Source organism: Gopherus flavomarginatus, chromosome 5 (assembly GCF_025201925.1).
Source record: "Gopherus flavomarginatus isolate rGopFla2 chromosome 5, rGopFla2.mat.asm, whole genome shotgun sequence".
Classification (NCBI taxonomy): Eukaryota; Metazoa; Chordata; order Testudines; family Testudinidae; genus Gopherus; species Gopherus flavomarginatus.
The window spans coordinates 54,810,667-54,826,399 of NC_066621.1; the positions used below are offsets into that span (position 1 = coordinate 54,810,667).

The following is a 15,733-nucleotide window of genomic DNA, read 5'->3' on the forward strand; positions in this document are numbered from 1 at the left end:
CCGACCCAAGGTTTAAGAACCTGAAGTGCCTTCCAAAATCTGAGCGGGATGAGATGTGGAGCATCCTTTCAGATGTCTTAAAAGAGCAACATACTGATGTGGAAACCACAGAACCTGAACCACCAAAAAAGAAAACCAACCTTCTGCTGGTGGCATCTGACTCAGATGATGAAAATGAACATGCGTCGGTCCGCACTGCTTTGGACTGTTATCAGCATGGACGCATGTCCTCTGGAATGGTGATTGAAGCATGAAAGAACATATTAATATTAAGCGCAGCTGGCATGTAAATATCTTGTGATGCCAGCTACAACAGTGCCGTGCAAACACCTGTTGTCACTTTCAGGTGACATTGTGAACAAGAAGCAGGTAGCATTATCTCCTGCAAACGTAAACTTGTTTGTGTGAGCGATTGGCTGAACAAGAAGTAGGACTGAGTGGACTTGTGGGCTCTAAAGTTTTATATTGTTAAATTTTTGAATGCAGTTATTTTTGTACATAATTCTACATTTGTAAGTTCAACTTTCATGATAAAGAGATGGCACTACACTATTTGTATTAGGAAAATTGAAAAACACTGTCTTTTGTTTTTTACAGTGCAAATATTTTATAATAAAAAATAAATGTGAGCACTGTACACTTTGTATTCTGTATTATAATTGAAATCAATATTTTTGAAAATGTAGAAAACATCCAAAAATATCTAGATAAATGGTATTCTATTATTGTTTAACAGTGTGATTAATCATGATTGATTAATTTTTAATCGCTTGACAGACCTAGTTGCAATTCATATTATACCTTGGTGTGCCTGTCAACAACTATTCATGTCTCTTCGCCTTTTTATTGCGGGCCAGTTTCTATTACTCTGCTGTCATTCAGTGATTGTCCCAAGAATTATCCTTAACTGCTTCTCAAACTCAGTTTATAGTGCAAACTTTCTGTATGCTTTTCATTCATGGTTTCTCTAAATATGAATACAGGCCCCTAGAAGGACTGAGGTAAGACTTCTCTTGTAGGTCTGCATGAAGATTTTGTTGTCATTCTCTCCGTGGTTAGATAAAATGCAAGCCAAAATCAGCCAGTTGTGATTTCATGATTTTATATGGTGCTTATCACAGAGTCCTAAAGATGCATTCTAGCTAATTGTTTCTTTTCTATTGCAGGACATTTTTTTAAAGTAAAGAAGGTAAAGCTGAAGAAACTAAGTCTGTGCCCTGAAGAAAGCTGCCGATTCATAAATATCAAATCAATAATTTTGCAAAATCTACTTTTATATGAGAGAAATATGATTTTAGACTGTACAGAGAATTCAATTGGACTAGAGAGAAACCTCATATTTAGACTCTTTGGGCAACTTACGTAATTTCATGCTCTTCCCATAGATCCAAAGCAACATGTGGTTATAGGAGAAAGATAATTTCTGAGAAATGTTGCCAATGCAAAATAGTTTATTCTATAAAATCTATTTTTCTGTAAGATTTAGGGGCCAAATTTTGAAAACTGGCCTCCAAAAGTGCACCTGCAGTTTGCCTAGAAATGTACATCAGGATGCACAGATGGGAGGTTGAAAATCATATACTTTCTCTCAAGCAGCTTCATAAGGAAGCTTGGAGGGGGCTGACTGTCATTTGTACCCTATATATTGTATTTTTCTAATGAGGTCTGAGGTGTCAGTGTTTGTAACTCCTGTTAACATTAATAGAGATTATCCTCGTAAATCAATCAGAGCCCAATTCTGCCTCCCTTACATACACACAGTGAAATTCACCACTGTGCAGAAGACCTAGACCAGTGGTGGGCGAACCACAGCCACTGGGAGCTGTGGGCGGCCGTGTAAAAGTAAACAAACTGGCAGCCTGCCAGTGGATTACCCTGACAGGCCGCATGCTGCCCACCACTGACCTATACTGATTTTGAATGCTTGGGGAGGAGCTTAAATGGTGCAAAGGATTTATGCTGATTGTCTGTACAGAGGTAGGTTTCATCCATTGCATAATACCTTAGTCAGCAAAGATTCCCATTGAGGTCAATGCACTTGTTCAGAATGAGGTACGACAGCCTGAGTATTGGTAGCAGATCAGGCCCTCAGGTATCAATGGGTGAAGAGACCCAGTTAAGGATACCCTTACTCATGTGATTAGTACCCAATGAGAATATTAATGTTAAGGGTGCAAGATCAGACCCAAAATACAGCCTCATATTATTAATGACTCAATGTCTTACAGTTAACTAATATTAGATTATAGTAACTAATGTGATTTATAAAGAAATTGTCTGATAAAATTGTACTTTTTAGAACTTGTTCTGAATCTTTTAAAGCCATTGAACATTTCTTGCAGTAAAAGTTCATCTTGCCTTCCTTAGATTACCCTAAATAACAACATGCACAGAGATCTAAGCAGTTTTTAATTTCACAGACATTTTAACGACGAGAAAATCAAGCAGAAACTAACAGATTTTATTTCTCAATCAAATACTTTCTTAAATAAGTGCAAAATCTTATCATATTCAAGCACCCAGTAGATGTTAATAACACAGAAGGCGTGATCCTTGGCAGGGTAAATTGGTTTAGCTCTCTTACTGAATCAGCCCCTATATCATCTAAATATTCCATTACATCAGATTTCAAACATAAAGACATTACATATATTCATATCTGTATATTGCATGTCATGTTGTCTTTAGGTTATTCCTTTCTAATGTACTAAGAGCTGAAGCCCACGGTTTACACACGCTAGAAATTTTATCTGCTCAAGGCATATGGGATCAGGCCCTAAATGTATAACATGACAAAATAACAAAGTATTAATTTCAAATTGAATCATAATGGTGTACCACTATGTGCACTGATTATCTTTAAGTGTGAGCTAATCTCTTTGGTTTCACATGCAGTAATCTATCAGTAAACCAGTTTATGTATCTGGGTAGGATACATGTTAACATCACTCTCTTACAAATAAATAGCGCAAGAATAAAATTGATTGTGCCAAACACAAGAACTCCTATTTCTTTTTTTGCGCACATGTCTTGGGGTTATAATAGCAGATAATAGCAATCTGCTGAGGATACAGTTTTTCCAAGCCAATCTGGAATAACGAGCTTCTTTGCAGCAAAACAAAAACGCTTCAGGGGGCTGGAGGGAAAGTTGTTGATTGATAGATGGAGCTATTGCTGGTCTGAGCAGCAGTAACCCTCTCCCAGATTTTCAGATATGCCCAGTTGCTTGGGGACATGCTACAGAGTTCACCTGCTCCCTTCCCAGAGATGTAGAGTCCCTACCAAATGGAATAACCTAAGCACATCAAAATAGGGCCAAGGAGGGAAAATGCAACACAGCATGTTCCCTCTTCTGCTCTGGCTCCCCACTTGCCGCATGTTGCTTCCCTCTGCACTGTCTAGTGAAAAGTATCATGCAGCCTAGTGATCCTATCAAAAGTAGAACACTCAATATACCCTCAGTGTATATCTGCTGCAGGTGTGTATCCTGTGACACACCTGCAGCAGATAGAGTAGTAGTATACTGAGATTGAGGCCCCAGCTGTGATTAGTGCCCTATGCACTGTACAGACATATGAAAGAGAGACCCAAAGAACTTACAATCTAAGTAGACAGGACTAGACACGGTGTGAGAGAGAGGAAATATGTCCATTTTTTTATTTCAGATGGGGGACTGAGGCATAGAGAATTAGTGAACAAGATTACCTGGGAAGTCTGTGGTGCAGGGCCAACTTTAGGCCTGTTCCACCAATTCTCTCAAATCAGGCCCCTCACCTAAGAGGGCCCCGAGCCCAGTGAGAATCCCTTCCCTGGCTAGAGGTGCCTTTTTAATTTTTACTCACCTGGCGGCGCTCCGGGTCTTTGGCAGCACTTCGGCAGTGGGTCCTTCAGTGCCACCGAATACCTGGAGCGACTGAAGGACAGGCTGCCAAAGACTCAGAGCACCACCTGGTGAGTACAAGCCCCATGTGTTTTTTTACATTTTTTTTTTCAGTCGTCCCTGCCAGGGCCCTGTCGAAACTGTTCGACTTGGCTCGCACACTTCCTAAAGCCGGCCCTGGGTGGAACTATAAATTGAAACCAAAGCATAGTTCCCTAGCATAAGACCGTACGTCCTCTCCACTTCTACCTAACCAGCTGATTTATTCAGACATCACTTACAGTGCATAAGAGGCAGCTGAGAAAAGCATTTCTCTGAGGGGTGTTATATTGCCATCCATCACTGATGTTTGAGCACTGGTTTCTTGGAGGAGTTGTATCCGTTAGTTCTGATTCAGTACCTTGGTGGCAAACGTGGGAACACTCAAAAGAAGCTGCTGAAACTTCTGGAACCTCAAATCTGTTTTTAACAATTGGACATGTAGTGTTTCCTTCTTGTTCATTCTAGCGATCACAAATCTAGGAGCTGAGTCATTTCTTCACCTCTTCTAGCCATTCATGCTAAAGATCCTAAGCTAGAAATAAATTCAGTTTTCAAGCAATTTTTTCACTGGATACATCTTTATGCAGAATTTTCCAAGGTATTTAAATAAGTCAAAGGCACCATTTGAACTGCCATCATATTGTTTCCTGGCTGCTGTAATAGGTTTTACATGATTACATAACTCATATTAGGGGATTCCTGTCCTTTTGTAGGTGAATCAAACCAGCTACTAGACGACTGCAGTAAGTTAAATGGGACCTTCTCTTTTATCCAGCTGAGATACGGTGTCTTCTTTCAGAGTATGGAAATTCTGATCAGATACACTAAACAGCAACAGGTCTGAGTGCCATACGAACAATATCACATGTGTGTCTAACTGCCTTTAGCATAAACTTCTCTTCTTTTTTTTTTTCCTTTACTCAAATCTCAGAGGGAATATTTCTAGTTTCTCAGAGCTGTTTGTTTGGTTAAGGCCACTATCACTCTCTGGGATAAATAGTCCAAGGAAGATTTTCTCAGAACTGTTAGCAATCATTCTTACTCTCTCAGGAATTTCCTGGCCCTGTTAGTCACAGTTGTCTTCAGCTCATCCTCGCACTCTCTGAGCTGAAGCACGAATTGTAGGAGTGACTTGTGGCTTCTCCATCTGCTTTGTGTGTTTGTCACAGACAAAGTATGTGAAGTCTTATGGATAGAAGGCATAAAACTTTGCTGTGTGTTTGTACAGCACACAGCACTAAGGAGCCCTGATCAGGGCCCTGAGGCCCTACCACAACACAAATAATATTTTTTAAAAGCCCAGTTTAGCTATAGCTTTTGCATATGATACATATTTTCCTCTTAATATGCTTTTTAAAGAGGTCATGCCTCTTTAAAAGCAGTATCTTTTATTTATATAAAATACACACACATACCTTGTGGGGGGCTGTGTACACATCAATATGGTAGGCTCCTTTAAATTGGTTGCATTCGTTCATAATACTTTGAACTAAGTAGCATTTTCCTTCCAAGAATCTCAGCACTTTGCAAACGGTGGGCTAGACTGTCAGTTTATACCATTGCCCTGAACAAGGGTTGTGTCACCTCAGAGGCCAGTTATGGCTCCCTGATTCTCAGAGCAGCCATACTGAGGCTATGACAGTTTCATATGTGACATCTGATTATGTGGTCCCTAAGAGACTGTCATCTGCGAATATGAGCTATGTCAGCTGTGAATTGGCAAAGCTGTGCCAGGGCAGTTACTACAGAAACCAGCTCTAGCCACTTTACATTAAAGGAGAGTTCCCCACCACCTGGGAAATTGTTAGCTGGGTTGACATAGCCCATTTCTGACCCCTTTGCACCACTCAGGCAGCAAAAAGAGGCTAGCACCAGGCCTGAGAATCTGACCCACTGAAACGCTATTTTTCCTTTTTCAGAAGGAACTGGTCTTCAGACTCACCATGTTTGTAACCCTAAAGTCCCCCTTTTGTCACCATAGGTCAATCTTGGTAGAATCTGGTCCCAATGTCTAAATGTTCCTTCAGTGTTTATCTGCCCACTTTATCCTATATAATTATTCCTGTTGTCAGCTGATTTCTGTGTGTCTTCTCTTTTTACATTAAGGATTTTCTGTTTGCCAGAATCCTCATGTGGAGGTTTGCATTCTGGAGAAACTTTGAGCGGGCTATTTGCTACATGCACATGCGCAGGGGGTGCACATTCACAGGGGATCAATGCTCATTTTTGTCCCCCATCTGAAATTATAGTGTGGCTGTTTTAATGAATTGTGTTTTTCACTAACAGCTTTGGGTCCCGAGGAAATGCCCTTCCCACTCTGTTTCCATTTATTTTAATTCTCTATTTTCCCTTTTTTTTTTCTTTTGTGCTTCTCTTCTTTCTCATGCCCCCCACCCCTTCTGTTTTCTTCTCTCTCTTTCTCTTCTTATTTCTTTTAGATGTTTATTCCTTGGTTACTAGGTGAAGATTGTTCCTGCTCCTAACAAAGTCAATGGGAATTTAGCCATTGACTTCAGTAGGACCAGAGCAGATAGTTAGAACCAGACTCATAAAACCCAGATTCCCTTACAACACCTCAAATCACAAACCTGGATGGGATTTTCAAAATCTAAGTCATTTAAGAGCAAAAGTCCTGTTGACTTTCAGTGGAATTTGTGCTCCTAAATCATGTTACGTGCTTTTGAAAATCCCTAGCCGATTAGCTTTTTGTTTTTTCAGGTCTGCCACAACAAGGAATTAACATAAGAAAAATAGTATCTGTCTTTGAGAGACCTGCAAAAATATTTTGCATTCTTGTGTGCCCTCTGCTGGAACACTTGGGGCAAAAAACTCTGTTCCTAGAGTTCTGTTAACTTTATGATTTCAGAGAAAAAAGATATAGTAGCTTGGTGTGGTCAGGAACTATGCACATTTGTAGTAAGTTATCTGAAATAGCCGCGGCCTTTTCAGCTTTCATTGAAACATGACTGGAGTAGAAGGGAAACTGCTAACTGGAAAAGGAGATGGGAAAGCCATTCACAAGATTCTAAATAAAATGAAGGGAGGCAAAAAGGAAAAAGTATAAAAAAACACCGCTTTGAAAAGTAAATTGTGTTCAGTACTAAGAGGATCGAGAGACCAGAGGCAAAACATAAATATGTCCTTAGATGTGTCCTAAAATACTGCTAGTGCATCAAACAAAGAAAATAAGTTTTATAAGGTATTAACTTGTAATAGGTGCACTGCAGACTGGCAGCTGCTGGATAGTTAAATGCTGGCATTAAATGTTGACTATTTAGCTATTTGGAGAAAATACAGCATCTGATCCACTGCAGTTCTATATAGATTTTCCAGCACTGGAAAAACTCAACACATAGTTATTAATATAGTGGATATCACTTGTGGGGGATGCAGTTTTGAAAGGTTATTTACATTGGTACATAATCATGGCTAGAAGCTGCTTCCTGTTTACCAGGCAATGACCATATCGTGTGACTAATAAGGCCCTGATCCAGCAAGGAACTTACGCACATGCTTAACTTTAGGATCATCAACCATCAATCAGCTGAAGTCAATTGATTTCAATAGGACTATGCACATGCTTTAGTGCTTTACTGGATCAGAGCCTAAAGTCCAAGGCCAAGGTCTGTTAGCCCAGCAAGTGCTTATTATAAAGAGTTGTTATGGTTACACTTAATTCTAAATATTTGAATTTTAAGTGAAAGCAGAAAATGAGCTGAATTTAAATTGAATGTTTAAAAAAAGTTTCTTCCTCCTTTCCCCATCTTCTATTTCCTCTAACTACTTTCCTTCTCACAAGTCAGCAAAACTCTTCAGCCTAAAGCAGCTGCAAAGAGATTTTGTTTACACAGTGCTTAAAAGTGAATTTAGGAGGGAGAGAGTGGGTCAAAGAGCATAAATACAAATCTGACAGTTGTTCTGTAGACAAGTACTTTTGCTGACCTGTAGGGGAAGGGAGCAGGACAGAAATCAAGAGTTGAACTCCTTTTTAAAACAAAGTTTCTCTTGCAGTACCTTTGAGAGGGGCTTTTTGTTCTGTCCTTTCTGGAAGGGAAGGTGAGCCTGCATCTTTGTTTCTGGCAAACAGCTTGAGAGTTCTGAGCACAGGTACCAGCCAGAACAGGTGGATTTTAACTAGGGCTGTGTGAAAAATGTTTCATCAAAACTGTTTGACAGAATATTGGAGGGAGGGGTTATCAAATGACAACTTTTTCAAAAAGTGTCAGCTTTCTGAGGAAAATTTTGATTTTTCATCAAAAAATTGAATATCCCAAACTGAAAATGTTTTGGTTTTTTGAGGAAAAAAAAAGTTCAAAATCTCCATGGGAAGGGGGGATATTTTCTGACCAGCTTTAATTGTAACAGCCAATGGGAATAGACCAATTTGCATGATCTCATTATAATTATTCAGAAATAAGTGTTTCTGCAAATCCCTGAATTCTAGTTCACACTGGCTATTGGCCAGTTAGAACAGAGGGATTTGCCAAATGTGCAAAGATAATGCAAATCAGACAGCCCCCAACCAACCACAATGCAAGGAATGAACTGCATAACAGAGGGTGAAAAATTGTAGCGCTACTAAGACAATTCCATTCCAGTGCAATGACTTATAATGTAATCATCATGTCCTGCATACAGATAATCATGAATGAAGAGAAGACGTGGGATGTGTCAGATTTAGAACTTGCATCATCTTAAATATAGTGCTCTTGACTCTGGATTGTTTTCTTCAAAACCCAGAACAGAACCCTTCCCTTCACCTGTCACATGGTACATCTTTGTTAAGGAGAACTGATTACTCACACTATACTCTGCTCAAAGGAATTCAGGAATACTGCAAAGGAATTTGAGTGCATGTGGCACCAGCTACAGAAAGTTGGTGGTAGGAAAGGAAGATCAGCACCGCAGAGAATGAGAGAGGCAGCCCAATCTATTGGTACTACATAGAAACAACAGTTTATTCAACTCATATATGAATGTCTTGACAGTCACTTTAGGGTTGACAGATCAGTGCAAAGTAATATGTAAAATATTGTTCTGCATGGAATAGAAGATCTAATTGCAGTGGCATTTTACTTTATTAATTTGCATCGGAAATGGACAACAAAAAGTGTGGAGTAGGGAAGAGTGTAAGAAGAGGAATTGTTTGAGGGGGAAGGCTATTTTAGATTTTAAGTTGCCTGGCTTATTGCTGGTGGGTTTCTTACATCAGACTTTTTCTGCTATATTGAAAGCAACTGAAATGCACCACAAAAACAAGGAATGAAAAGTACCTTCTAGATTATGAATGTTGTTTTTTAAATAGTTAACTTAACCAAAGTGTAACTGAACAAATATATTCAAAGTATTAACATAATGGATGGCTAAGTACCTAGATATAGGGATTAAACAGACAAAAATTCTGTCCTAGTTTACACCAGGGAAACACAACTGGATTTTTATATGACATGTAATTTCTCTAGAACTATGAGCAGAGAAGCCAGAATGGCCAAGGGAATCAGGCCCAAAAGTATTTATTGTTTATTGCTTAAACATTCTCTTAATCAAAGACCACTGAACAGTTGCAGAACTTAAAGTCAGCTGTGTTGCTCAGGAAGAAATAAGAATGGAATTTTTATCTATAATATGGTACCCATCACTGTAGTATCTGAGCATCCTTGACCCAGAATAGGAGGTGTATCTGGGTGAAAAGGGATATTGCCAGCATTCCTCTATGCTGTGGCAATCCCTGGTTGCTGGAATGGACCATTGGGGTCATAGGAAACTGGGCATAAGTTAGGACAGCCATGACTGGCTCCATGGTCAGAGAAATAGAAAGGTGGTTTAAAGTCACCCGTGCTTCCCAACACATTTTGGCCAGGGCAAAATGAACTTGTACTGGTCAGGATGGAATTCTCCCCTGATGGTGAATTGCCTAAGCCTCGTGGGAGGGATCGTCTTCCTTAGTGCACCACTGTGCTAGTTAACAGGTGGTAGTTAGGTGGTTTGGCAAACTGGGACAAAGTCTAAGTGTTGACCCTTTGGGAGGCAGTTGTCAGTGCACTGACCAGGAGGCTGGGTGCTCAGTTTGTATTATTTTGTAGCAACAAAACCTTTTTATTTTCATCAGCGTTCATGACAATTGAAAGATGAGGGAAGAAAGAAGTGAGGGTGCAGCAGACTTATAACACTGATGTGGGATCAGGCATATTACTGGAGACAGGTGTGAAGCAACCTGCTTCTCACACATGCCAAATACCTAACTCTCCCCACAGGGTAAGGGCATTTGAGGACCTGCAATTCAGAGCAGTGGGTTTCTCGTTAATTGGAACACAGAGATGGTCATAGGAATTTTAGTCCTATTTTGGATAATGGGGGACTCCCAGGATTTACTGTTGTCAGGTAACCTTCCACATTTCATGCTTAGAATGGATTTATCTAAAACTTGTATCTAGACTCTCCAAATCCCAATGACTTGTGAACACTGGTTTGCTAGATACAGACAAATCTGCAGTGTCTCAAAGAGTAACACTCTCTAATGCAGGGGTCGGCAACCTCTAATGCAGGGGTCGGCGTGCCGAAGGCGGCACTTGAGCTGATTTTCAGTGACACGCTGCCCGGGTCCTGGCTGCCGGTCCAGGAGACTCTGCATTTTAATTTAATTTTAAATGAAGCTTCTTAAATATTTTAAAAACCTTATTTACTTTACATACAACAATAGTTTAGTTGTATATTATAGACTTATAGAAAGAGGCCTTCTAAAAATGTTATAATGTATTACCGGCACACGAAACCTTAAATCAGAGTGAATAAATGAAGACTCGGCACACCACTTCAGAAAGGTTGCTGACCCCTGCTCTAATACACTTTAAATTAAAAATGGTATGGAAAACTCTATGCAAAGTAAGATCTAAGCCTACAGGCTGAGGACTCCAAGGACCCTACGAAGTTAGGCGTCCCATTTTCATTGATTTTGCAATGGCAGTTTTGTTCCTCTAGAAACTTCAGCCACAGTCCATGTGTGGGCTAAGATGCTGACACCAAGATTAATATTGCCTGTGGTAGGACTGCAGCACTAAGGCCATAAAGTCATATTCATTATGGATACAACAGGAAAACTAAACTAGAATGTTCAGGGTAAAACTTTTCTGAGAAAACTTGTAAACCTGTTCATTTAAAATGATCTGCAATGTTGTGATTTTTAGATCTACATGGAAAACCAGGTTTTCATTTCATAATCTATACAGTTAAACACTGAAAAATTTTCCAGCTCCAAAAAGCTCACCCAACTGTAAAACTTCTCGCTTTCTTTTTCATGCGTATTTGCATAATTCTAGCTAGTAATGGCACAGCTAAAGTACACAGTGAAACTCCAAATCTAAGGTGCTGTTTTGACTTTGTTTTTAATTGTAATGCAGAGATAATTCACTTGATAATTCAGAAGATAACTTGGGCCAATTCCCAGATGGCAAAGAAACAAAGCAACTAATTGTAGTCTTCATGTGTACTTATAAAGAAAGCCGTCCTTTGTTTCTGAAGAAGAAAGGTGGTAGTTTCGTTGTGTTCCTAATGACCTTTAACAAATAATTCACATCTTAGATTTAAAGTTAGTATGAGATTTTTGGGACCAGTTGCTAGTGACTTTTGCCCCTTAAATTGTTTAGAAATGAATACATTGATATCTATTTCTTTGGAAGTGTATATGATTCCCTCCTATAGTATAAGCATGCAGAAACTCTTGAATATGGGACATTTCAGTATGTGGTAAGTAAATCTCAGAAGCACTGAACTGAGTCAGTAACTACAACATTTACAAAAGAATAACACATTTGCGCCTGAGCACAAGTTGTTCATTGGCACGAGTTTGTTCTTAGTTTATTCTCCTGAGAAATAGATGGCATTTGAACATACTGCAGGAAGTTGCCCAAACATTGACCATTTAATGCTATCAAATGAACAGGTACAGTCCGACAGTTCAATGATTTCAACAGTATGTTCATTTACGACAGAATACACGGGTGGCTAGGAGGAAACGGGAGGTTAGCTGAGATCACTTTAAATTAGATGCTTTACATCTAAATGTTCACATGTGCCCACCCATTTTGATTGCCTTTGTATTTTGGTGCCCAACTTGAAACACATGGGGCCTAATTTTCAAAGGTGCTGAGTGCCTGCAAAGCCAGCTGAAATCAATGAGGACATAGGCATGCTCATTACAAGGTATCTCAGTGTAAAAGTAAAGCAAGAACTAACAGAAATTTGAAGGGGATTTTAATGCAAACAAGTTTTTCTTTTTTTGGTAAGCAAAAGTTAGGCTTGCTGTAACCCTAATAATACGAGACTTATAGAAGCAAAAATTGTGTAAGGAAAATAAAAAAAAACTGTGCAAAATTATTGCAACCTTGTGTTAAATAAAGTATAAAATGTAAACTATAGTCTAAATTTTAAAAAAAATCAAAATAACCTAATATAAACAAAATGCAGCTGTTGCTCATCATTATATATAGCAAAAGGTATAAATGCTTGCTGTAACTGTTTACCTGTAAAAAAAAACCTGTTTAGCTCTCTCCCACCACGCAATTGCTAAAAATAATAAAGTATCTAATTTGCTGCACCCAACCAAAAAGTAAAAAGTTTGTTTTTCTCTGACATCAGTCTGGACTCCTGACTCTTTCCTAAAGTAGGAAAATGGACAAATGACCAGGAAAAAACCCTATTGAATATGCTACTAGCTCTTATGTTGGGACTGAATGTGCATATGCAGGAAGAGGAAGATGAATGACGTGGAAGTTGCTGAGCTAACCTTTGTACTGAATATTAACAAGGTATAAAGTAATATACTCAAATGAACACCATGCACCTTTAGTGTGTTCTGCACATGCACTCAGCTCCCATGTTGAAAGGAACCCTGAGCCTGAAGGAAGGTCTGACTTTGATCTCACAAAAACCACTTTAACTCAACTGGTTTCCATAAAGATACACTCAGAGGTAAGTCAAAAGAGAATCAGACCCACTGAACATATAGGAAATCTTAGATTTCTGACTTGGAATATATACCAAACAATGGAACTGTAGCTCATTAGTAGCTCATTTACTTTATACTCTTTGAGTATCTGAATGCGAGTTGTATCACAGTAATGTTACACAAAAATACCATTAAATTATGCTGCTATTCACAACTATTTATATTTTTGTGTATTTTTGTGTGAAGTAAAACAAAAAATCCTGTCAAGAATTCCTCTCTTGAAGAATCTTTAACCAGAATGTTCACATGAATTGATTTACCGGTAACTAATGGAGAATCTAAGAATGTGTTCTGTGAACCCCTTATTCCTGTTGGTGCCCAATTACTCTCACAAATAGTCCCACTGACGTAAACAAGACTACTCATGTGAATAACTCACCAGAGAGACTCACAGTCTGGTCCTATCAAGGCACTTGTACTGTGGTGTAATGGTACCTTTTTAATACCTCTTTCTTATACACATCTCATTCTACAATATTCATTCCCCCTTTCCAGTTGAGCTTATGAGTTGTACATTCTTGCTTTGAAAGTACATTTGTGTACTCATCCCAGTTGAAATACTGAGTTAGTTATTGTGTTCAAAGCAAGATGGTTTGATTTGACAAAGGCTGCAAAATGTTTGTCGTGGTTAAGTAACACTTTCCCTTACATTCTGGAAAGCCCCATTGTTTTTTGCATTCATGACAGGTCAAGGTATACCTCACTGTGCAAAGCATTTGTGGCGTACACCCCAGAAGAAGTGTCAATGCTAATCTGAAACGTTACAGGGGTGGGAGCACTACTGATTGCACATTGAAGACTGGAGTTCCCTGTATTTATTATATTTGTGATGAATTTGGGCAGCATCATGGTCCAAGAAACAGGTTTACCTTATCCCGTCATTCATTCTTTCATGAATGCACAGATGGAAAGGGGGCGTGAATGGCCCTCTAGCCCATTTACACCCACAAATTGGATCCAATACCCAAAGGCATAACAAATTTCAGACAGGATCATCTTTCCCACTCTCTTCATGCATATAACGTGGCATCAGCCATAACAAAAAGCATGTGTTTCCTTTTCCCTCTAAAACAGGTTGACTTACTTGTAAGTCCTTTCTTCATTTTAAATGAAGTTCACATATAAACGGAAAAAATTATTATTTATTGAGAATGAATATGCATCCCTCCTAACCTCTGTTCATATGCTTTTATGGCTATCCGGGATTGTTACAATAGCAATGCACTTACATTGACAGTTCACTTGTTTTGTTACCAAATATTTTCTATCAGATGATGAAACAGCATCTTTTGCTGCTGAGCAATAAGGATTTTGATTTGTGATCATGAACCCTTCTTCTTTTGAAAGGAAATTTGTCATTAGATACTCACACACAGTTCCCCTTCACATGAACTGCTGTTCACTTCCTATATCTGAGAGAAGAATTTCTCCCAAAGTATAAATTTTATATCAAATATTTATCAAGCCTCTATGAGTCCACAGCAGAAAGGGATGTGTTCAGCATCTGCAAATGCCATGACATTAGTAGGAGTTTCAGATGATCATTTCTTCTCAGGCCTTGGTCCTCTGAACATCCCAAAATCCCACATCTAATTTTTTCCAACTTTGGTGCCTAAATTTAGATGCTTAAATAAGTGGCCTTATTTTTCAAGTGAATGTGAGCTGTGGCTGCCCAGTGCTTTTGAAAAATCAGGTAACTTATTTATGTGTCTAATTATGTATTTAAGTTGCAAACGAAAGCTAAAGCCTGAATAATGATCCATATAATTTATACCCTCTGATGCATGATTTTATGCTGTAGAATCACTTCTGATATTTAGCATTGCTGAGAAAAAGCAAGAGAGAGGAGTCCGCACACCACAGGTGAATTAAGGAGCGAGGAACAATAAAAAAGGCAGGAAGCAATAGTGAACACTTTCATTTAAATGCTGTGTTTTCTGATCTGTAGGAAACAAACTCAGCAATCAGGTATTAAATTGTGAAAGGCAATTAAGTCCATTACCTGTTTACATCATTGGTAAACAAATTCAAAGCCCAATAAAGAAGATTGTCTTTCAGTATGATGTTATCCATTACCTGTTTGGAATTCAATTTCAAACCCTTCGGCAGCCTCTGTAGCATTTCTTGCCAAGTAAAATTTATGTCAGGTTATCAAATGTGCTGGTTACTGTCCAGACCCTGATCCTTTATTGAATAGTTGCAGCAATAATTGTGAAAAGATGGAAGAAAGATAGCATTGTGGAAATAGGGAAGATAGGGTGGGAAAACAGATTGTGCAGAAGTTTTGAGAAATATTAGGTGATAGCTACTGCATGGGTAAATACTGTAGGGTTCATGTAACCCACAAGATCGGACTCTGGAGACCGGTAGTTACCATACTTCTCCTTTACTCTGCCTCTGGGGCATTCATCAGCTAAACCTCCCATTATCACAAGGCTCAATAAAAGACTTGCAAGTCAACTTTAAATGAAAAACGTATCTATTTGGGGCATGAGTCAAAACCCAATGAAGTCAAAGAGTACCATGGTTATTATCATAGGACTAAACTGTGAATCCTTTTGACCCAAGCTGGTGAGCAACTATTTTCACAAGTAGTCCTACTGAAGTCAAGGGGATTACCAGCATGAACAATTGCACACCATTATGAGTAAAGGGTTCAGAATCTGGCCTACAGATGTCTATCTTTCCCTAATATGCTTATATAATATCCATTAATGATACCTGTTAAATACCAAGGAGATAATAGAATCTGTAACCATTTGTGAGGGGGAAGAGAATACCACTTGATGCAATAGTAAGCAAGAAAT

The 15,733-nt window shown here is 38.8% G+C and overlaps 1 protein-coding gene across 1 annotated transcript in view; it reads left to right on the forward strand.

The window, feature by feature from the left end:
• Positions 1 to 2,964, forward strand: part of USH1C (USH1 protein network component harmonin) — a 102,130-nt gene extending 99,166 nt beyond the window's left edge. Inside the window, exon 21 of the mRNA XM_050955814.1 lies at positions 1,167 to 2,964. Coding sequence (XP_050811771.1) covers positions 1,167 to 1,179 — 13 coding nt within the window. The 3' untranslated portion in view covers positions 1,180 to 2,964. The remainder of the gene's footprint in view (positions 1 to 1,166) is intronic.
• Positions 2,965 to 15,733: the final 12,769 nt, after the last annotated feature.